The sequence below is a fragment of the Narcine bancroftii genome, chromosome 6 (assembly GCF_036971445.1).
Source record: "Narcine bancroftii isolate sNarBan1 chromosome 6, sNarBan1.hap1, whole genome shotgun sequence".
Classification (NCBI taxonomy): domain Eukaryota; kingdom Metazoa; phylum Chordata; class Chondrichthyes; order Torpediniformes; family Narcinidae; genus Narcine; species Narcine bancroftii.
Window position 1 is genome coordinate 12,704,744 of NC_091474.1, and position 23,629 is coordinate 12,728,372.

At 38.9% G+C, this 23,629-nt stretch overlaps 1 protein-coding gene across 25 annotated transcripts in view; it reads right to left on the reverse strand.

Moving 5' to 3' along the window:
* The window catches only part of ptprt (protein tyrosine phosphatase receptor type T), a 1,055,968-nt gene that overhangs the window by 225,127 nt on the left and 807,212 nt on the right, over nucleotides 1-23,629 (reverse strand). For 23 of the 25 annotated variants that reach the window (XR_011339907.1, XR_011339906.1, XR_011339908.1 and 20 more), the window contains 2 exons: nucleotides 16,961-16,997; nucleotides 16,087-16,134 (listed from right to left, as the gene is read on the reverse strand). Coding sequence is in view for 21 of the 25 variants with exons in the window: in XM_069884025.1 (XP_069740126.1) it covers nucleotides 16,087-16,134; nucleotides 16,961-16,997 (85 nt within the window). In the remaining 4 variants the exon portion in view is untranslated. The remainder of the gene's footprint in view (nucleotides 1-16,086; nucleotides 16,135-16,960; nucleotides 16,998-23,629) is intronic. The other 2 variants (XM_069884009.1, XM_069884010.1) reach the window with 1 other exon arrangement.

A 23,629-nucleotide genomic window follows, 5' to 3' on the forward strand; every position in this document is an offset into this window, starting at 1 on the left:
GCAAATACTAGAGCGCATCGGATGCCCCCCAAAGTTCCTCAACATGGTTATCCAACTGCACAAAAACCAACAAGGTCGGGACAGGTACAGCAATGAGCTCTCTGAACCCTTCTCCATTAACAATGGCGTGAAGCAAGGCTGCGTTCTCGCACCAAGCCTCTTTTCAATCTTCTTCAGCATGATGCTGAAACAAGCCATGAAAGACCTCAACAATGAAGACACTGTTTACATCCGGTACCGCACGGATGGCAGTCTCTTCAATCTGAGGCGCCTGCAAGCTCACACCAAGACACAAGAGCAACTTGTCCGTGAACTATTCTTTGCAGACGATGCCGCTTTAGTTGCCCATTCAGAGCCAGCTCTTCAGCACTTGACGTCCTGTTTTGCGGAAACTGCCAAAATGTTTGGCCTGGAAGTCAGCCTGAAGAAAACTGAGGTCTTCCATCAGCTAGCTCCCCACCATGACTACCAGCCCCCCCACATCTCCATCGGGCACACAAAACTCAAAATGGTCAACCAGTTTACCAATCTCGGCTGCACCATTTCATCAGATGCAAGGATTGACAACGAGATAGACAACAGACTCGCCAAGGCAAATAGCGCCTTTGGAAGACTACACAAAAGAGTCTGGAAAAACGACCAACTGAAAAACCTCACAAAGATAAGCGTATACAGAGCCGTTGTCATACCCACACTCCTGTTTGGCCGTGACAGAGGTGCACCAAAGAAGAGGTACAAGGACTGCCTAAAGGAGGAAAAACCCAACACCCAACCAACCAATTTTCCCTTGCAACCGTGTCTGCCTGTCCCGCATCGGACTTGTCAGCCACAAACGAGCCTGCAGCTGACGTGGACATTTTTACCCCCTCCATAAATCTTCGTCCGCGAAGCCAAGCCAAAGAAGATATGTTGAATATTTATGGGTTTTGGAGGGGGGTGAGTAGAGGGGAGGGAGGAACAGGGGGAAAAAAAAGACCATTGTGTAAATTTAATGAGAAACGTTTGTACATATTTTGGTTGATATGGTTCCTAGTGTGAAAAATAAAAATTAATTTAAAAAGTCTATGGATGAGTTCCTGAATTCGTTCCAGTCCACCGATTCAAAGCAGTCCTGCAGATGCTCCTCTGCCTCCCTCAGCCACTCTTTCGCCGTCTTCACCGCAGGTACTGTGGACTTCAGTCTCTGCTTGTACGCCAGGAGTAGAAGTACACCTAAGTGATCAGACTTGCCAAAGTGCGGTCGTGATATGGCTCAGTATGCGTTCTTCATGGTGGTCAAGTGTGTTGGTTCCCCAAGTCTCGTATGTGACGTGTTGGTGGCAGTATGTCAGAGACTTCTTCAGGTTGGCTTGATTGGAGTCCCCACAATGATTGGGAAGGCAACAGTCTCATGGCTGTTTATCACTGTGCTCAGTCCCCCTAGGGCCAGCCTGACGTTAGCTTGGGATAGAATGTACACTGCAACCAGGATGATTGTGATGAACTCCCTCAGCAGGCAGAGTGGGTGACACTGATTGCCAGATGTTCCAGGTTGGGGGAGCAGGACTGGGACATGACCGTCACATTGGTGCACCATAATGAGTTTACGATGACACAAACGGCGCCTCCCTTGGTTGTTCTGGACACCAGTGTTTGGTCAGAGCGATGGAGGGTGTAGCCCTTGGACTGCTGCGTCATGTCTGGAATGTCCACCTTTTGCCACGTCTCTGTAAAACACATCATGCAGCTCTCTCTGACGCTGAAATCTGGCTTGGAGTTCATCAACTTTGTTCTCCAGGGACCGTACATTGGCCAGAAGGATGGCAGGGAGTGGAAGCCTCAGGTCCAGGCATCTCAACCTGACCTGTAGCCAACCCTTCCCCCTTTGTGTCCACATGGTCAGGTCTTCTTTACCTGGCCCGTGGGTACGCTGCTGGTAGTACCCGCAGTTTTTAACTGGTCTATGCACTGCCTCTTTAAATTTTCAGAGATGTTTAAATGTTCCCAGCGTCTGCTGTCTGTGACTCCCGCAAAATTTAAATGGCCCAATTGCTGGCTGTTTCAAACTCCCACAGTATTGGACATACATGAGCTATTTAATGGTTCCTCCTGACTGACCATGCCAATTCAAAGGTCTGCCAGTGATCTTAGGACATCAATGAATTTTTTGTTTGATTTTTATAAGTTCTGAATGGGAATATTTGATTGTTCCCAATAGAGCTACACGCAAAGAGTAACTGCTGTAAGAAATTATCTTTAGCTTTAACATGGAAAGAAATAACATGGTGCAAGTTCTAGGTCACAGAATACACAGGAAACTGTGGCTGGACAATGGAGAATATTGGTGCCAGGAAATCTGAACAATTTTGTAAAGGCAGGAATGAAATTTAATGACCCATTATTTTTTCCTTTTGTCGAATAATTCTGAAATATAAACACCTTAACATTTATTTTTTTTTTTTGCTTTTTAAATAAACCCAATTTTTTAGCAGACTTAGTGAAGACATTTCACTTAATGTGTGAGAGAGAGGGTGGGAGAGAGGGAGAGAGTGAGTGAATGTGTGTGTGAGAAAGAGAGTGGCGCGAGGGAGGGCGGGCGAGGGAGAGGGCATGCATGTGAGAGCGAGTGAGGGAGAGTGTGTGAGGGAGAGTGTGTGATTGTGTGTGTGAGAGAGAGCGCGCGTGAGTGAGAGAGTGTGTGTGTGTGTGTGTGTGTGTGTGTGTGTGTGTGTGTGTGTGTGTGTGAGAGAGACAGAGAGAGAGTGTGTGAGTGAGAATCACTTGAAGAACAATTCTATTTTGGGCAGGCCTGTGGAATATTTCTCTTGCATAGTAAGATGCCATTTTAAACAGAACCAGCGTAACTAATGCAATGCATCTCTGATCCAAGAAATTCAGTTGATAATGCTGCTCAGTTTGAATGTTCTTTCAAATTTGCTGTTGGAAAGATGCCAACAAATTTACTGTTTCTTTGCCAAATGATTAACCTCCAGTGATTCATTTTTTGACTGATTTTGGTTTGCACATTCAGAATTCAGTCTTGTTAGAAATGACTTAATTCAGAAAAAAATATTCCCCACGTCTTCCAAGATAGAAATGAAAGTTAATAAAAAAAGATTAGTTGGTCTGTGACTATGGGGTAAATGTAATAAGTTATCAAGTACTGAATTTCACAAGAGGAGACTGTTTATTAGAGCTATGGATATGAAAGTTATTGGAGTGGATTTCCAACCAATAGTGAAGGCAATAGATAGCTGTGCAGCAGAAATGCTAACCCATAAAATCATGTTTTCCAGGTTGAATGTTTATTCATTATTGGGAGCTATAAGAATAAAGAAAATATTTCAGAATCCAGAATCGTAATTTATTGTCATTTACAGGTCACAAAATTTGTTGTTTTCTGGCGGCATCACAATGCAAACATTTATTTAAACAGCCTTATAAAATAAATAAAAAGTGCAAGATTTAAAAAAGACCCAGTAAGGCAATGTCCGTGTTTCATTGCCCATTTAGAAATATGATAGCAGTGGGCAAGAAGCTGTCCTTGTAGATGTCCTCGATGGAGTGAAGAATGGGCCCATGATGTTGCAGGCCGAGTGAACAACCCTGTGGATTTTTTTCTTGCCCTGAGCATTGGTACCTCAGGGTACCAATTGCAACCAGCCAGAATGCTCTCAATGCTACACCTGTAGAAGCTGTCGAGTCTTCTCCAGCAACATATCAAATCTCCTCAAACTTCTCACAATGTATTGCCGCTGCCTTGCGTTCTTCATCTTGCATTGGCATAAAGGCTCTGGGACAGATCCTCGGAGATACTGACACCCAGGAATTGAAGTTCTTGACCCTCTCCACTGCCAACCCCTCCACGTGGATTGGTTCAGGCTCGCCTGATTTCCCCCAGGTCTACAATCATCTCCTTCATTTTGTTAACGTTGAGTTCAAGGTTGGTGTTGTGACACCACTCAACAAGCTGATCCATCTCCCTCCTGTACACTTCCTCATTGCTGGCTGTGATTCTGCTGACAACTGTGGTGTCAATGACAAATTTATAGGCACAATTCAAATGCTGTCTCTCAACATAGTCATGGGTGTAGAGCAGTGGGCTTAGTACGCATCCTTGAGGTGCACCTCTGTTGATCATCAGTGAGGAGGAGACATTGTTTACAATTCATACTGATTGTCGTCATCTGATAAGGAAGTCGAGGATCTTTTTGCAGGGACTGAGCGATGATTTGAAAGCTTAGTCTATAAGGCTGAAGTCATTACACATTTAAACCAGTTGTCAAATTGGGGAACACATTTAAATATTGATATTCCAACTTGGTGCTTTTTGCTTATATGGGCCACAATGGACAAAAGCTTACAATTTAAAAAGAGCCATTTTATTAGGCAAGAATTTGCATTTGATGTTAACTGAAGGCATTTGAGGGTCATTAAGTTTATTATGCTCCATGGTTCTCACCAATTTTTAACCCATCTTGAAAGTACTAGATTACTATTCATGCTGCTGAGCCTTATGGGGTCTTAATCGTGTGATTATAATTTAAATTATTGTTGGACATGGCAAAATGTACTGTCTCTGCCCATATCAACTCAACTTTACACATGAAGCTAGGTTCTCCTCCACAGTGTTTACCCTTATGACTTTGAATTCACAGGAGAATATTTTCAGTTTTACTGAATTTTTGTAGTCAGAACGGAAGTTGCTTCCAGAAACCCCTTGGCACTTGACCTAATGGTGGGGTTGAATAGAAAAGAGCTTTCAGATATGGTAAATGTATTGGCAAGGTTAGCTGCTCCATTGTTGCTTACAACTTCAGACCCACTCAAAAAGATAGAACAATAGACATAGGATTAAAAGTAGGCCACTTGGCCCATCAAATCTGCTCTGCCATTCCATCCCGAGCTGACCCATTGTCCATAGCCTTACTCCACTGCCTTCCCCCCATAACTTCTGATATCCTTACTATTCAGGTACCTTTCAACCTCTGCCTTAAATACACCAAATGATTTGACCTCCACAGCTGTCTGTAGTATCAAATTCCAGAGATTCACTATTCTCTGACTAAAGAAATTCCACCTCAACTCTATTTTAAATGGGCATCCTTTCATCCAGAAGATGTGCCATTTTGTTCTAGACTCCCCTACCATGGGGAAACAACTTGGTCATATCTACTCTGTCCAGGCCTTTCAACTTTCAAAATGCTTCTTTGAGGCTTCCGCCCTCATTCTTCTCAACTCCATGGAGTACATTCCAAGAGCCATCAAACTTTCCTCATAGACCAATTTCTAATTCCTTCAGTCCAGGAATCATTTGTGTAGAGGATAACTGTGCCTTGAAGGTGCATTTAGGCAGAGAGTAATGACAGAGTATTCACTGTTGTGACAAAAAAGACATCGCACAGAATTAGGATTAGATATCATAAATGAACACAGTTGAAAAGATCTTGAGCTATTTTATTTGGCAAGTCCTGGGCGACATCACAGGCACCAGACTTCACTCCATTGAGGACACCTACATTAACGTGGTCTTAAAAAAGCATTTCTCTATACTCAAAGACCCCTACCACCCAGGCTATGTCCTCTTCACTCTGCTACCATTGGGAAAAATGTACAGGAGTCTAAAGATGAGCACTCAGCAGGACGAGGAGAGCTTCTTCCCCACTTGTTCATTGATTATTCATGAATCTGATGGAAAAGACACTGCCTACTTTTCATGCACTATTATTTTAAGTTTTTTTGTAAGATAGTTTATAATATGAATGTTTGCCCTATGATCCTGCCACAAAACACCGAATTTCATGACTTGTTCATGACAATAAATTCTGATTCTGAAGTCAATGAATGACATTATTTCACAGCACAGGTGGCATCCATGCCCAGGCTGGAACCCTAGACACTTCCAAGATCTACAAGATCTGGTAAGAAGTTGCTTCTGGTTCAAAACTAAATAATAAATGGATTTTAGCTGTACATTTGAAGAGTAATGTGGTTGAAATGCAAGGAAAGTGGTGGGTTGACTGTAAATTTAGGTTCTAAAAAGGTTCTACAGGAATTTGAAAGTTGAGATCCAACAAAAATCCCATGACCTTAAGAATAGTCGATGACATAAAAGGCAAATGAACAAGCAAATAGGCTGGACATCCAAGGACCCCCTCTACTGAAGAGGTTATCACAGAGAGAGATAGCCAATGTCTGGTAGAATGGGGCACTTGCAAGATCTTCTCAAATAGGACCCCGTCTTTGATGATATCTCAATCTTGAGACTAACTTAGCTGGCAAGATGTTGAAAAAAAAACTAGCGGGCAATCGGGAGACTATTTGGCCACAAGAACAGATGAAATGCTTGCTGGAGTAAGAAAGAGTCACCCTGGACTCTGAGGCAACTATGTGGAACCCTTATGAAAATGTTGGCCTTATTGTAAGATGAAGGTATGCCAAGAATAAGAGTCCACCACAAAAGGTAGCCATGGAATTCTCAACAATGGACCAGTTATCTCTAATATTTGTATCTTCCTTTGCAGAGCCCCAAAGCAGTATTTTGCTTCCAGATGGGCATCATCCTCTGCCATTGATGTTTCACTGTTCATCGGAGACACAAGATACCTATACAGAGACGTGGAGGGGCAGTCTGTCCCTCTACTTGGGTTTGGACATTCCAACTGAGTCACTATACATGAAGAGGTGATGGCCAGAGAAGACTGCTGTTCTGAGTTTGTGCTTCTACTGTCGCTTGAAGGTTGCATATTTACCAAATACAATGGGGTGAACAACTTGGAAGTTGTGCACTCAGTAAAAAAAAAAAAAAAAAAAAAAAATCACTCTCCAAGAAAGTAGCTTGGCCCATCTGAATGCATGTGCAATTTCAAGCACTATTTATAAATTTGGATTTGACCTTGTGATCTTAACGCATTTGAGTTTATATTCTCATTGTTGAGATGATGCAATGCCTGCTTAAATATTAAGCGAGTTCAAAGTTTACGCAAATTCAGATTCCACCCCCCCCCCCCCCCCCATATAAAGGAGCAGGAATAGGCCAGAAAACTTCAACCTTTTCCCGTCATCAACAAAATCATGGCCGTCATTATCATTGCCGTAATTCCTCTTCCTCCATCATTCAAAAATCTCTCAGACACTTAATGAGTGAACATCCACACACCTTGTGGTAGATGAATTCAAAAATTCATAAATTTTTAGAGAACAAACTTTTCATTTTGTAACTGGAACAAAATATTAAGGCATTGTAAATGAAAATATCTATTCATTTAAATCGTAAACCATTTAATGTAATAAATGGATAAATATACTTGCAGTTTTCTCATTTTCCAAATATCCATCTAGCCAAGATTTGTATTTTAATCTATGCAGAATATATTTAAATAATAAAGGAAGCTATTTGTGGGGTTTTAGAAGTCTGAGTCTTGAAAATGTCATGACATTTGAAATTATTAGCAATTTTTGGGATAATCGCTACAAAACACAAAGCCAAAAATGCACCAACATAATCTTCGAAAATTATATGATGGTATCATAAATTACAAACTGAACATGGAAACAGGTATTACTATCTTCCCAATTTCAATAATACATGTTATTCTGAAATGCTTTATTATTGTTCAAGCATAGGAAAACAATTTTGTCATATCTATGTATTGTCAGGCTAGAGACGTGGTGACTGACATATAGGCATATTTTTGACATTTACTGCAGGTAATTCAAAATGTATAAAATCATTTTATTGCACCAGCCCTTCGCCATTTATTTTCAACTGATAAGGATTCCAACCTATTCAAGCAGAAACTGAAACCTGTTTTCAGGAGGAACTGGGAGCAAACTTAATGTAGTCAGTTACACTGCATCAGTCCCACACAATAGACTTTGTGCAAGGCTTGTGGAAAGCACAGAGATAAATGCTTCTCATGAAATGCTGTTCAAGATTTCTTCCCAAAAGAGAGAAAAAAATGATATTAAAATTTGATCACTCAAGCACGTTATTTATTTTAATGCATTAAACAATTGAGTGCGTTCAGATTGGTCCAGAGAATGCAAAGCCTTTCATATAAAGGTTTTGAAAATGATTACAATACATAAAATTGCAAATGAAAGTATGAGGAATGGATTGAGTTTGGATAAATCTTTCACAGTAACAGATTGTATATCAGTATGGATTACTGGAGTCCTTTTTAAATTACTAAGTGTTACAGCGATACTTGATTGTCATAACTGATCTGTACGTACTCAGCTTCCTGGTCTACTGTTGAATCTCTCCACACTCTCTACATTTGAGGCTCAATGAAAAGAGTTTCAGAATAAATAGTGAAAACACCGAAATTCTGGAGGAGCTTAGCAGGTCTCGTAGCGTTCATAGGAGGTAAAGGTATGTAACTGACTTTTTGGGCCAGACCCCTTTTCAAGGTAACTCCTCTCTTTGAAAGGAGTTCTGTGAGATTCTCTCTCACTGCTCCTCAGCTGCAATCCTTGTCGCTCTAAGTCTCCTCTCTCAGAATAAATAGCCACATCTTCATAATGAGGACAGTTATTACTTTGGTCGAACTATGTAGCAGTAACTTAATTTAGTAATCTCTTTTCCTTTGCTTTTGCTTTCAGTGCTTTTGATTCTGGGTTATGCTGCCGTCTGGCTCTTACCCAGGTCACAGACTTCTGGAAGAGGGGTGAGGTTTACTCCTCTGTCCATACCAATGGCACTGAGGTGGAATTGGTAGATAGCTTTAAGGAGTCCACATATCCAGTGTGATGCCCTGATCCACCCACTTCCATTTGATGGCCAGGAAAGTGCACCAGCACCTAGACCTCCTCAGAAAACTGAGGAAACGTGGATGTCATCCGCGTCCCTCAACAACTTCTATGGATTCCCTATAGACACCTTTGCTCAAGGTTGCAAGAAAACGCAGCGAGTTGTGGATGCTGTTCAGACCATCACACAAATCCCCCTCTCCTCAACATGTTAAAGGACTCACCCCCACCTTGGACGTACTCTGTTCACCCTCCTTCCATTGGGAAGGAAGATTCAGGAGTACGAGATCACACATCACCAAATTCAAGGACGGTTTCTTTCCTACTGTTACAAGTCTCGTGAATGAACCACGCTCTGGTAAAATAATGTTGACTTTGCTTTGTTCAATTTAATTTGCCTCTGTAATTCTGCACAGTGTGGTTTACTCGCTGTACTATTTATGGGATAACTAGCTGCTCTGCTCACTAAAACTTTCTCACTGCATCTCAATTCACGTGACAATAAACCTGAACTGAATGTTCCCTTCTTTTTTGTTAACATTTTCATTAAGTGGTTTGGGATATTTATGCTTTATTTAACTGGGCTACAAAAATAGAGGTTCTTGTATAGTGGTATCTTCATCAATATTCGATAAAGATGGAAGGTAGCATGAGTATCCAATTGAGGTTTTTAAGCAGTTTCTGCATTATTATCTCAATTAATTAAAAGGTCGTGATATCATTATTTCTTTTTCTTCCTTATACCATTTGGGCATAATTTGAGATGGGAGGTTACAGAGTGTCCACGTTGACTTGTTTGAATTAGGTATCACAACTCTATTCCTAAATTAAAGGTATTTAATTGTAAACAGAAGGTTCTGTTACTGCAAACTGAATAGCTTTCCAGATATCAAATGAAGTAATACATTGGACTAAAATATTTACATGCAGAAGATTTCAGTATCCTGTGTATTCATTTAAAAATGTTAATTTTTAATGCAAAATCATAGCTTATATGAAGTGCTGCCATTTCCAGCACAAGTCCGAGATCACAGGATTTAGTATTGAGCAACAGCGTTTAAACAGCAAGAACTGGCACTCTTTTCATTCTGCTAGCTGTTTGAGAGAGGACATTAATTCTCTAAGCTGCTGCCTGCCAAGTATTGCAATATATTCAGATGGAACAGAAGTTGGGAATTCATCACAACTAAGTACAAACATCTAGAAATGGAAAGAAAGCAAATGGCTGTTTCCATGCAGTAATTCAACAACTCAACTTCCTGGAGGTCAAGCACAAAAATATATTGTTTTCGGTGCTTTTTTTACTGAAAGATAGCAGTTTAATAAACACTCTTAAAGTAAAGTGCTGTGTTTCAAAGCTCAGTCGCCACAGAAGCGTGAAAATCCTTGTTCTATTTGTAAAATTCTCATCAATATGAAAGACGAAGTGAAGCAAATGAGGTCAGTTCACAGGGAGATCAGCATGTAGTGGGGGGGTTGGGTGGGTGGGACTGGGGAGCACAGCAGTGCTACAAGACTGCTTTGAGACCACGGACTAGAGCTGTTTCAGGGAGTTAGCCACATACTACTGTCAAGTAAACATCAAGGAGTACACGAGCTCAGTGACTGGCTACATCAGCAAGTGCACTGAAGATGTCACCGAGATGAAATGCTACACAACTATGCCTCAACTGAAACAATGGTTGGATGCCAAGGTCTGGATGCTTCTCAGAGCTTGTGATACTGCCTTCAGGTCAGGGGATAAGATGGCACTAAGATCAGCCAGGGCTGAACTTATCTATGCAATCCGGAAGGCAAAGCACGGGTAAGCACAGAAGATCCACAGAGAGAGGCGCATGTGGCCTGGGATGAAGACTATAACAGATCATGTTAACCTTGTGAGTTAATGATTCCTCCCTTCTGGATAGGTTGAACATTTTCTATGCATGGTTTGATGAGAAGAACAGGATGATGACAAAGAAAGCTCCATGTCCCACTGATGACTGGCTCTCTGCTTAACTGCAGCCAAGGTGAGGAGAACCCTATCCAAGGCGAACCCACCGAAGGTGATAGGACCAGACAACTTACCTGGTCGGGTACTGAAGGACTGTGCAGACCAATTGATGGAGGACTTCACAGATATCTTCAATATCTCACTGCAGCAGTCCATTGTTCCTGCAGGGTTTGAGTCTGATACACAATAGGGTGAGAATAACAGGGCTCAATACTACAGGCCTGTGGCACTGACCTTCACCGTCATAAAATGCCAAGTATTGCAATATATTCAGATGGAACAGAAGTTGGGAATTCATCACAACTAACGCATCAAAGCAAACCTCCCAGAGTTGCTGGACCCATTTCAATTCAATGCTATAGCCTTGTCCCTTCAATTCATCTTCACGCACCTGGAGAATGATTCCTCAGGCTGCTGTTCATTGACTTCAGCTCAGTACTTAATATTATCACTCCCCAGAGGCTGGTGGAGAAGCTGTCCTCACTGGGACTGAACACCCCTCTCTGTAACTGGATTCTGGACTTCCTAACAGAAAGACCACAGCCTGTCTGGGTTGGTAGCAGGATGTCGAGCACTGTCACGATGAGAACTGCTCATGCTCCTGACCGTGACTGTGTCACCGGATCCAGCTCCAATCATGTCATTAAGTGTGCAGATGACACAACGGTTGTCGGCCTCATCAGCAACAACCATGAGTCCACACTGCAGAGAAGAGGTGGAAAATCTCGATATGCTGCAAGAGTAACAACTGGAGTCTGAATGTAGACAAAATGAAGGAAGTGATCATGGACTTCAGGAAAACTAGGAACAACCACCCTCCACTACACATCTCTGTAGTGGAGAGAACCAAGTTCTTATAGTTCACTGAACTAGTGTCCCATGGTGTACACTAAACTTCTCCTCACTTGTCAGGCTGGCAGTTGCACTTCCTGAGAAGAATGAAGTGGGCAAGGCTTCTAGCCACCATTATGTCAATCTTTTACAGGAGCTCTATAGAGAATGTCCTGGCTGGCTGCATCACAATGTGGTAACGGTTGTTGCAGAGAAATGGACCGGAAGAGTGGCAGAGACAATCACTAGAATCTACCAACCTGGGATCATTTTCTGAAGAGGGCTTGTAAAATCATTGAGGACCCTTTCCACCCTGCACACAGCATTGTTCAGATGCTCCCATTGGGAAAGAGATATAGGAGTATCAAAGCCAGCACCACCAGGCTGAGGAGCAGCTTCTTCCCAGACAGTGAGAATGCTGAACGACCAAAGATACTGTTCACACTGACCATCCGAGACTCTCATATTTACAGAACAATATTTATTTGTATTTATGAATACTTGTCTTGCATATGTATTGTTTGTATGTGTGTTATGTCAGTTTTTGCACCAAGGACTGGAGAATGCTGCTTCGTCGGGTTGTACTTGTGCAATCAGGTGACAATAAACTTAACTTGAAGTAAACGATTGTGTGTGATAAGTTTCCAAATTCTGTTTCTTACTCTGTCGAGGAAAAGATAATGTTGGTTGGGCAATTTGAAGAGAAAAGTAAAAATATACAGACCAAATTTCCTCTCACACATGAGCAGTGAAAAATGCAAACTTTTAAACCAGTATGAAGACAGTAGCCTGCTGATACTGTTGATTGGACGACAAATGGATATGTATGTTAATACGAAAACAGATGATACTCACCAGATGTATGCAGAATAGACTAATTGTGACGTTATTCAGCTTGCAGCGCTGATTTGAGGCATATGCTGTAATTTTGATATTGAAACAGTCCCACCTCTTTTGCACATAGGTGGAAGGATCTCAACCAATAATATTTAAAGAAGTCGCCAACCATATTGAAGATAGTTCCTGATGAATCGTTGGTGTGTTTTTTTTTCTGTGACTGGGCAAGTATTTAAAATTCCAAAAGTCATCAGGAAATAGTATTGGAAATGGTGATTACCACGTCTAATCTCAGCTTTCTGCTTAAACCCTTCACCATCCGTGCTCCAGTCACCTGAGAGCTGGGTAAGGAGGCACAGTAACAGAGCCAGAAAAGCCACTGCCTCACTGCACCAGTGACTTGATTTCAATTCTGGCCTTGGCTTCTGCCTCTAGGGAGTCCTTCTATTGTGACCACGTGGATTTTCTTCAGGTGCACTGGTCTCCTCTCATATATTAGTAGAATGATTTGCCGCAGAGAATTTCCCCCAGGAGAATAAAATATGTACTTAACACAGGATTAGTATAAATGAATGGTTTGTATAGACTCAAAGCGTCAAAAGGTTGAATGATGTTTGTCTCAAGGACTTTATGATTTGATTATCAAGGAACCAAGGACACTATAAATATCCATTATTCCATTATTCCAATTCCATTATTCCAATTCCATTAATCCATTATTCCATTAATCCATTATTCCATTAATCCATTATTCCATTAATCCATTATTCCATTATTCCATTATTCCATTATTCCATTATTCCATTATTCCATTATTCCATTAATCCATTATTCCATTAATCCATTAATCCATTATTCCAATCTTATTTTGTTTATCCAGATATCTTCTCTGTTTGCCAAATATGTACTGCATCTCATCTTATTTTCTTTATGGTAGCCCACATTTAAAAAGAATTGACTATGTCTTACCTGGAATATTAATGATCTCCTCAAAGACAACAGACTACCTCACTATAACCTGCTTGTTCTAAATCAATGTTCATATTTCTGCACATGCTCGGTCACTCTGCATCTCATTACAAATTCAAGAAACCTCTCCACAACAAAATAATTGGTCACCACTGGACCGAATTTGAACTCTTTTTCCAATGGAGTAAGAAGCAATTTTACAAAATGTTGTTCCATTGGCATTTCATGACTCAAAATACAAAGGCTTACACTTAACAGGTGTTGGGCCTCTAAAAGAACATTAAGGTGAATAGGGTCCCAGGGCCTGATGGGATCTATCCCAGGTTATTGAGAGAGACACAAGAGAGATTGCTGGGTCCTTGACAGAGATCCTATATCCTGTTTAGTCACTGGTGAGGTCCCAGAGGGCAGCAGAATAGCCAATGTTCTTCATCTGCTTAGGAAGGGCAATAGAGATAAACTAGTGGTAGGGAAATAATTGGAGAATATTCTTAGTGATAGGATAGTCTCATTGAGAAACACATGGACATTAAGGATAGTCAGTATGGCTTGATATCTTACACACTTGAGTTTTTTGAGGTGACAAATATGATTAATAAGAGAGGACAATGGATGTTATCTATATGGACTTTAGTAAAGCTTTCGACAAGGTCCCTTATGGTAGCTAATGCATGGAAGCTTAGTAGATTGGATTGAAAATTGGCTTGGCTATTAAACACAGGGGTAAAAGTGGAGGGGTGTTATTTTGACTGGAGACCTTTGTCCAGTGGTGTTCAGCAAGGATCAATGCTGGGACCTCTGTGTTTACGATATACACAAACAATTTGGACAAAAATGTGGATGAGCTGATTGACAGGGGACACAAAAATTGGCAGATGTGGATAGTGGATAGTGAAGGCGGCTGTCAAAGAATAGAGCAAGGGGTATAGATTAATTGGAAGGCATGCCATGGAGGATGAAGTGCAGGAGAGGTGGAAAAATAGGCAAGGAAACATCAGATGGAAGTTAAATCTGGGCAAGGGGAGGATGTTACACTTTGGGAGGGCAAATGGAAGAGAAAAGTAAACAGTAAATGGCATGATCCTTTGGAGCATTGGTGTACAGAAGGAGATTGAGGTGCAAGCCCATTGCTCCCTGAAAGTAGCAACACAAGTAGATGGGGTGGTTAACAAAGTGTACAGCATCCACATTGGTCAGGTATTTTGTTCTAAAAAGTTGTTATTGTAGCTGTATGAAATTCTGATCAGACCACATTTGGAGTATTCCATGAAGCTCTGGTTGCTGCATTACAGGAAAGATGTGGAGACTTTGGAGAGGGTGCAGGAGGTTCACTCAGATATTGCCTGGATGAGAGAACTAGACAATTTTGGATTGTTTTCTCTGGATCTTTGGAGGCTGAAAGAAAGCATGATGGAGGCTTATAAATTTATGAGAGGTACACAAGAAGATAGATTGTCAAAATCTTTTTTTTCCAGGGTGGAAAAATCAAACAAGTGAGGGGGTTTAAGGTGAGAGGGAGAAGTTTACAATTTAATTTTAATTTTTTTTCTTTTTTTCTTTTTTTTTTTTAAACACATAGAATGGTAGGTGCTAGGTTGAGGAAGATTATGTTGGGGGCCATGAGCTTATGAATGAGTTGGAGTCATTTTTTTTGGGTGAGCTGTAGGGCAGATTGGGAAAGGCTGGAGTTGGATGGAGAGGTGGATAGCCACATTAGATAAAAGAGACCAAACGAAGGAGTTTCTCAGCATTGGACTTCAACAAGGTTCCTCAAGCAAACCTGCAGCAAATCTTTGGTCTTGTGAAGGCTTGTTTCTGCATCAGAACAATGGTCATGAATGGTGAAAAATCTTCCAAATTGCTTCCAAGAATATATTGCATGTAGATAGGTATAACTGTACAGGTATAGGAATTTCCATGTACTAGCATCTTGGAGACATAATAGAACTTAAAGTGAAAATCATTGATTCAATTTGATTTGTCAAAAATTCCCAATTGCCATTGCATTTCATTTTGCATTGAAATTTAATCATGTAGTCTACAAATAAAAAAAAGTTGCTATATTTTCCAATGATTAATGGAGAAGTGTTATGGTTTCTTTTAGCCATTGGACAGATGTCAAGAAAAGTGCTCAGGAAAAGCCGATTTTGCATACCCAAGTCCCCCAAATGCATAAAGGTTTTTGTCAAGTCTCCACACCATTAAATTTTAGGCATACCAATCAAATGCTTTACCTGTCAGTTAACTACACTCAATTGTCTAATTTTTAACTTTGTGTGACTACATTTTGAGCCTAATATCTCACAAGTGCTTTCATTGTTTGCACACAGTCTTTAATGCTAAATGTGGTTGAATTGTGGAACCATACGGTGTCACAGAGACCAATTCTGCTCAAACAAATGATCTTTCCATGAAGATTAATGTATTAGGTTCCCGCCAGGCACCACCCCTACCCAATTGAATGTAAACCCACCCTTAATCATTCATGGCAGCCATTTTGTGGTGCTTCTAAAGTTAGTTAATCTGGTGCTAGGCACAGATTGATCTCTACAGCTCCCTAGCATGAAGTATTCAAACAACTTGCATCTGTAAATCAAAATGCTTAATACAGAACATTTTCTACATCTAAAAGAATGCAAATTAATCCACAGGTGTTATTTGAAATGACAGGTTACACAGGGTTGGAGAGGAATTAACATTTCTACTTGACAGTAGATAATCACCTGCAGTTGGGATGACAAGAATGTACGGTGTAGTTATCTGTATCCTACCTATTCTCGTTAAGACAAGGGGGAAGTTCCAGGTCAGCATGCATAAGAAAAAAAAGAAAGTAGCAAGTCTACCAAGAAAAAATATCCTTTGATAATATCTCACAGCCCCCATTCTATAAAATCAATCTGGAATCCCCAAGAGAAATGAATAATTACTTCAGATTAAAGCTTTAATGATACCTCTGACTAATTTTAATTTCAATAGAATAAATTATGATACTAGGCTTTAATAAAAATGCAGCTCAAATACTTTGTCTTCAATTTTCTTCAAAATGTGTAAATACAATGTTCTATGTCTAAGGAGAGACAAGTAACATTCACAAAATGGGGAAAATTTAAATAATCTGTGCAGTGGAAGAAAAAATGGTCAAAGCAAAAGAATGGTAGCTGAAAAGCATGGAATTGGTTTCCATTAACACTTCACATAATACATCTTTATTAACAATGAAGTCTACAAATTAAGAAGAGCTTGATGTTCAGAAATGAATCGGCGATTTGTGGATGCAGGCTTCCAAATTTCAAGACAAATTCAACTCAGTAATTTTAATCAATGCACAGAGATGATAATGTATAATGTAGGCACTGCACAAATCAAGTCCAAAATAAATTGCTACATGATATGAACTTCAAAAACTGAAGTCACCAGGCAAAGCAACCACAAAATAAAGTCATGCAAAATATAAGCAGGCCAGTTCTGCAATTAAATGAATCAAGCTTCAATCAATTTCTCTCTCCTCAAATCCTTCCAATAAGAAGAAACAAATGCTTTTTTTTGTAATGTGATGCTGGTTATTGGACATTGCAAAGAAAGTAGGAAATCTCATACCTTTTGTTGCCAGTCTTAAGCAGCTGATTTTGGTCTCCTACAAAGAATAAAAAGAAACATAATTGTTATGCAAATACAGTTAGATTAACCTACACTTTCCTGCCTCCACCTTTCTTTACTTCTTTTGGAAGCTTGCTTCAACTTCTTTGAGGCTGAACCTTGACATTTCCCCTAATATGTCAACATGTGTGTTGATACCAATTTTTGTGCACACATGACATGGGTGTATAAGGATTCTTTGGTTAAAAGAGGTAGAACAGATTGATTTGCCCCAATTTTTTTTTTACAACTACACAAGTACCAATTTCAAATTAAAAAAAGTATTTTTATCAATCAATGATGCACAGCACAAATCACACAACATACAACAAAAGAAATATTGTTTTCCCTGAATTTGGGTTGGGGGGGAAATCCCCCCCCCCCGCATCGTACGCCCTTGCTACAGGAAGTGGGTTGGAAGCTTTCATTACATTATCTATGCTATAAAAGAACAAGATGGAAGCTATTGATCCATCATGCCTTTATCAAAAATGTTTTGTGTTTGGTGGCAGAGCCTCACAATTTTGTAGATTAGTTTTGCCCACATTGTTGAAGCATTCAATATAAATTTGAATAGACTGGCACATGACCTGCTTGAGAATCTGTCAGTTCTTGGTTTAATCCTGTCTCGACAGTACACACAAAAAAACCCCCCGACTCTTAGTACACAGGATGATAAAAAGTTCAGTTCAATAACCAGGCATATGGAGTTGACTGGGTTGATTCCATCTTATGATTTTTCTCCTGAAAGATATTCAGCAAATCTATACCATCTGGTTATCTTCACAGAACATATTTCATTGGAAATATGATTGTGACATTATCTCTCATCCTCAACATTTCAGATCTTTTTGATGATCTTGGTCAATTAAATGAAAACATTTTTTTTGCAATCTGTAATATCCAATAAAATGACCATTGGAGTTTGAAACATTTTTTTTAAATTAAGTACACTGCAGACAAGTTGAATTCCTTTTTTTTTGAACACCCATTGGCAGCATTAAGCAATTCCAGATAAGGATATTATCAAAACAAAGCCCTCTTAATATGCTTCAGACAAAATCCCTGGAAAGCATTCCAAAGCTTGCATATTTTTCTTGATTGGCCTCTCCAGTCTTTAAATGAGATTGACAATGTAATTTAATTCGTGTCCATTAGCAGCCAGGCTAAGTGATGAACTGAATTAACTGTTCACCTCCTGGATGTTGAAATGCTGAATGATGACTTGAAATATTTTAATTCCACCAAATAAGTCTGAAATTAAACAGAGCCATCAAGAGTGAACCCCATTTTGACTAAATCCCAAAGCAATTAATATTGAAGCTGGTGTTTTTGTAAAAGTTTCATGATTTGACAAATGTAATTTATTTATTTATTTATGAGATAACTTCTCCATGGGCTCATAAGGTTGACTATTTTGAGAATTGCAACTGGTAACAAATGTATGTTAACCAAGTGGAGGCAAATGTCCCCAACAGGTTGACTTATATATGCCAATTATTACATCAATGTACCAAGGCATAATTTACAAAGATCCATTCAGTCTCTGTTGAATGTTAAATCTGGCAAAATCCCAATGCCTCAATAAAAAAAATAACATATAATTTAAGAAATAACATCACAGTATTCACAAATTTGGGAACTGTACATGGAACACAACAGAGAAGTCCTACCACGGACCTTCATCCCCTAAAATGACAGAATGAGAAGACGACGAAATGAACTGACCGAGTGTGTAAAAGTAGATGACACAATTTTCTTGTATATTTTCGTTGTGTGATGACATTGTTTAATGGGTTTAATGTATTGTATATGTTGAACGTTTAGTGGGTGGAGTGGGGGGTGGGAAGGAGGGAGGGAAGGGAGGGGGAAAAAGGGAAAAAAATGACACTGTGATATTCAAGAGGGAAATGTTTATGTGTATTTTGGTCAATATGGTTAATAGTGTGAAAATTTAAAAAAAATAGATGCTTAAAACAGTTTGGTAACTTGGATATATTAATTTAGAACCTAACTGTGCCTAATTTTTTGAGGTCAGATTTTGCACAGGAGTTATTTAGCTGGTGTGAAATTTTCACTGCTGTCAACAGAAGGTTGTGGAATCATTAATTCAACATCACCGTTTTTGTTGTTCTAGTGATTCACCTACACAGTATTTTCTCCCCAGTTTCAGAAATCTACCGAAGGACCACAGCTGATGAGACCCTTACTTCAATTCATGAAATGGGTGAGCGGACTTAGTTCATCTTCCAGAAATTAACCTGGGTCAAAAGTTCTTCTGAAGCTGCATTTTGATCCCTCAATTGTAAATTATCTCTCTCTTCCCCCCACCCCCCACCCATCAGTGTCTGGGAATCTGGGAAGGGCAGCCATTCGCCAAACTGCAGCAAAACTTCCTTTCACACTTCAACTAACATAAAAATTCCACATGCCTTAATTAATGTTACAATTCAACATCAAATAATTTGTTCATGCAAATTGAATTGGAGTTCCTGCAGCTTCCTGATTTTTATTACAGGATTGATGCCAAATGTTGGTTTAAAAAATGCCCAAATTCAATTTAAAAAATGATATTTTCAAGTTCAACATTTTCTTGAATCACAAGCTTCTAATTTCCAAGAGAGTCTGAATCAAATTTTGTAGATGAGTTTTTTTGAGCTTAATGAATTCTCATAAATGTATAATATGTATTATTTACGAGAAATTGTTATGTTTCAATCAGACTTCGTTAATTAAAATCAAAAATACTTGACAACAGGATGTAAATTTGACCTTATTGGATGTGGATTAGGACACAATTTGTAAGTTGGTTAATAGCTCTTTGTTATGTGCTCAACATTGTTTATTTCAATTTAAAGTGATACACAGAGCACATTTGTCAAAAGCAAAATTGTTTCGCTTCTATTCCAATAGGATTCCCTGGTGTGACAGGTGTAAGTGCAGAGAAGTGTCATTAATTCATATGTTCAGGGCTTGTCCTCGTCTAGAAAAAATACTGGAGAGAAGTTTTCCCATAATTTATCAAAAACTTTCATGTAGATTTAACACTGAACCTTTTGGTGGCCCTCTTCAGTAAATTGGGAGGGAATGATTCTTCTTTGCCTCTGGTTCAGAGTCACGCTATTTCTTTTACCTCTCTTTTAGCAAGGCGTGTGATTTTAGTTCAATGGAAGGATGCTGCCCCACCTACTCATGATCAGTGGTTGCATGACTTCATGCCCAGTTTGAATACAGAAAATATTAATTATTCAATTAATTTTCCACATTATCTACATTAATTTTTTATACCATTTTTCTTTTAATACCAATCAAATATAGCTTCTGGCAATGTGGTGAAGTAAGGGGTTTTGAGTTTTTCTCCTTCACTATTTTTTTTCTTTTTTGCATTATTAGAGTTTTTTCCCCTAAGGTATATACTATTTAGAACATGAATTATGGATATGATTTACAATTTATGTATGTTAGATATACAGAATTATTTAGTTTGTATAACTGTCCATATCTTATTAAATTGTACCTTTTTTGTTCTTTATTTTAATCAATAAAAATATTAAAAAAGGAACAATTATTAATTGTTAGTTACTTTTCTAATATATGACATTATAAAGAAAACAAATTCAAAGGAAAAAGAAAGGAAATGAGGAAATAATTCACACAATGGAAATTCTGCTTTTGTTCTGACCATTTTGCTGAGTTGCAAGTGAGTCAAACGAATACAAAATTATGAGAATCAATGTGACTTATCCAGACTGCATTATATTCTAAACCAGTGGTTTTCAAACTGCCCTCTAAACTCACATTCCACCTGAAGCAATCCCTATGTGGGTGGAAAGAAAAAGTTTGAAAACCACTGTTTTAATTGTACCTAATTGACTCGTTATTTCCAAAGGAAATGGGTCAATGACAATTTTTCTCAAGCAAAATATTTCAGTAACAATTGGGTCTAGAGCCGTGGTTCTCAACCTTCCCTTCCCATTCACATACCTTAAATAATCCTTTATTAATCACGGAGCATCTATGGCATAAGGATTGCTTAAATTGGAAAGTGAGTTTAGGGGGGAGGGGTCAGTTTGAAAACTAGTGTTCTAAACAGTACTAATTATATCATTGTGTAATTATTTTGATAAATGCAGCATATCACCTGGTTATTTTGTAATAATATTGTCCAAATTAAGATATTAATATTACATGATGGTTTCTCTGCATCCTTATTGTTCCATACTTTGCTGAGGTCTAAAAGTTTTCAAAATTGTTCAGCTCTGCCGAAGATATAATTAATTCTTGTTCATGCAATGTCATTTTTGGGATGCATTTATTTGACTCTGTCAAAATACTTTGTAAATGTAAAACTGCAAAAAGAATTTTTTTGTGATTTAGAACATACTTGTATTTAACTTCAAATGCTGCAGCATTGAATTGAAGATGTGATGGATCCCATTATGTAAATACTTAAATACTTAAATACTGAAGAGGAAATTATAAACCTGATTTGAGTCACACAGGGATTAAACAAAATTTTGCTCACCAATAATGGGTTTATGAGATAATGGTTAAGACCATGCACATTTTAAAAGATGTGTCACTGATTGAAACCTTCATTTTAGTTGATTTTCTGTTACTTTTGCAACATCAGACGAGAACGCCAAACTATCTTGTGCAAATTTATTACCACAATAATTCTAAGCATTCAGAGCAAACTACAATACCATTCAAACATTATATTTACTTTACTGGGAAAAGTGTTGGTTTTCATGCAATATATGCAAAAATAACTTTGCATATTTTGTAAAATAAATAAAATGCACAATATTTTGTGAAGATTAATTGTTGCACATCAAACACTAACATGCCGTTATCTGTGTACCTAATTATATATGCTTGTGTTTATTTTGTGATTCAATTTGGACAGATGAGTCACTGATGCTCCCGTTGTGGTCTCTTCTACATTGGAGAGACTGGGAAATCACTTTGTTCAGCACCTTGACTGTCTGCCACAATAGTGGGGATCTCCCAGTGACAACCCATTTCAATTTCCTGCCCTATTCCCTTACTGAAACATCTGTCCATAGTATGGTGCACTGCCAGACTGCCAAATACTTCCTGCAAATTGGAGGAACAACATCTCATCAGTCTGGGCACCCTCCAACCAGATACCATCAACATTGACCTCCAATTTCAATTAAACAACCCCCCCCCCCTTACCTTCTTCTTTCCCCTGTTGCCTTTCCTCCACCTCTCTCTCCTTACATAGAGCCAAAATCAATTCTCACCTTTCCTCTAATTAACACCTTCTGGCTGTTTATCTGGTCTCCTCCACTTTCTCTTTCCAGTTTTTATAAAGATGCCTTCCTGTTTTTTGCTTATACCTTGAAGAATGGCTCAGCCCCGAAATACCTACATCTTTACCTCCTATCAATGCTGCAAGACTGGCTGAGTTCTTCCAGCATTTCTGTGTGTTTTTTTTTAAAAAACTACAATCATGGCATTTGCAGACTTTCATATTTCCCTCCTGAGCCATTTGTAAGTCTGTTTCGCAGCAATGTCATTAGTTTGCTAGCTTAAAGCTTCAACATGCAATCAGCAATACTTTTTAATCTAAATATGCTGAGCCTTTATGCATTACTGAAGACATTGATAAGAATGCTAGTTACATTGGGATTGAGATAGATATTTGGTGAGTGGGTAGAACAGCTGCAATGTCAGAAATCTCTCAGAATTCACAAGAAGCAAGGTTTACTGAAGCATTTATAACATGGTGTAAATCATCTGTTGGACAATTTCTCGAGAACGGCAATGCACATTACTAAGTTATAGAGCTGCATAACTCTTGAAGACATCAAGGTCAAAATTGAGTCCTGTTCAATTACATTTGACTTTTCAGTTCAACAGATCCAGTTGTATCATTACCAACGTGCACTTGAAAGAATAGTGAAGCAAGAAAATTACTATATTCATGTTCTTAGTCCAGAGGCAAATTACTATATTCATGTTCTTAGTTCAGCAAACCAAGTTCACAGAAGTGTGAGGTAGGAATCTTAATACAAGTGTATGAAAACAGGAAATATCCCATTGACTTGATGTCAGAAATCTTACGAGTTCAAACTGTCTCTGGCAGAGATTATCCATTTCTCTACTGTGGACCATTTGATCCTGAATCCATTTCTGAGCATGGAAAATGAAGAACTAAATCTAAGTAAGTCTAACAAAGACACAGAATATTCTTTAAGTTCAGATGTAGAGTCAAACAGTTAAAAAGTTGATTAATCACCAAATCTTATGAGATCAGGAAGCCTCTAAAATCTCATTTAGCAAAATTCAAAAGAGTTGTTTAACAAATGGGTAAATAAATTGCTTTACATCTTATTGTTGCCCTTTTTCTAAAGAATGGTAGAGTACAGTGTATATTTAAGCAGGGACAGGAGTTCATACTGGCATTAATGATGGTCTCATGATAGCATGCCTGGTTTGCAGCAATACAATGCTTACTAGTGGTCATCTTGAAGTCTTATATAAATAGTTTGTGGTATGCCTTGCCACACATCAGTGCAAAATTTTCATTGCGATCTATAGATTGTGATCTAGAGAACTGTGGCGTATGTCTAAATTTAAAAAAAAAAAATGCCAGGCAGA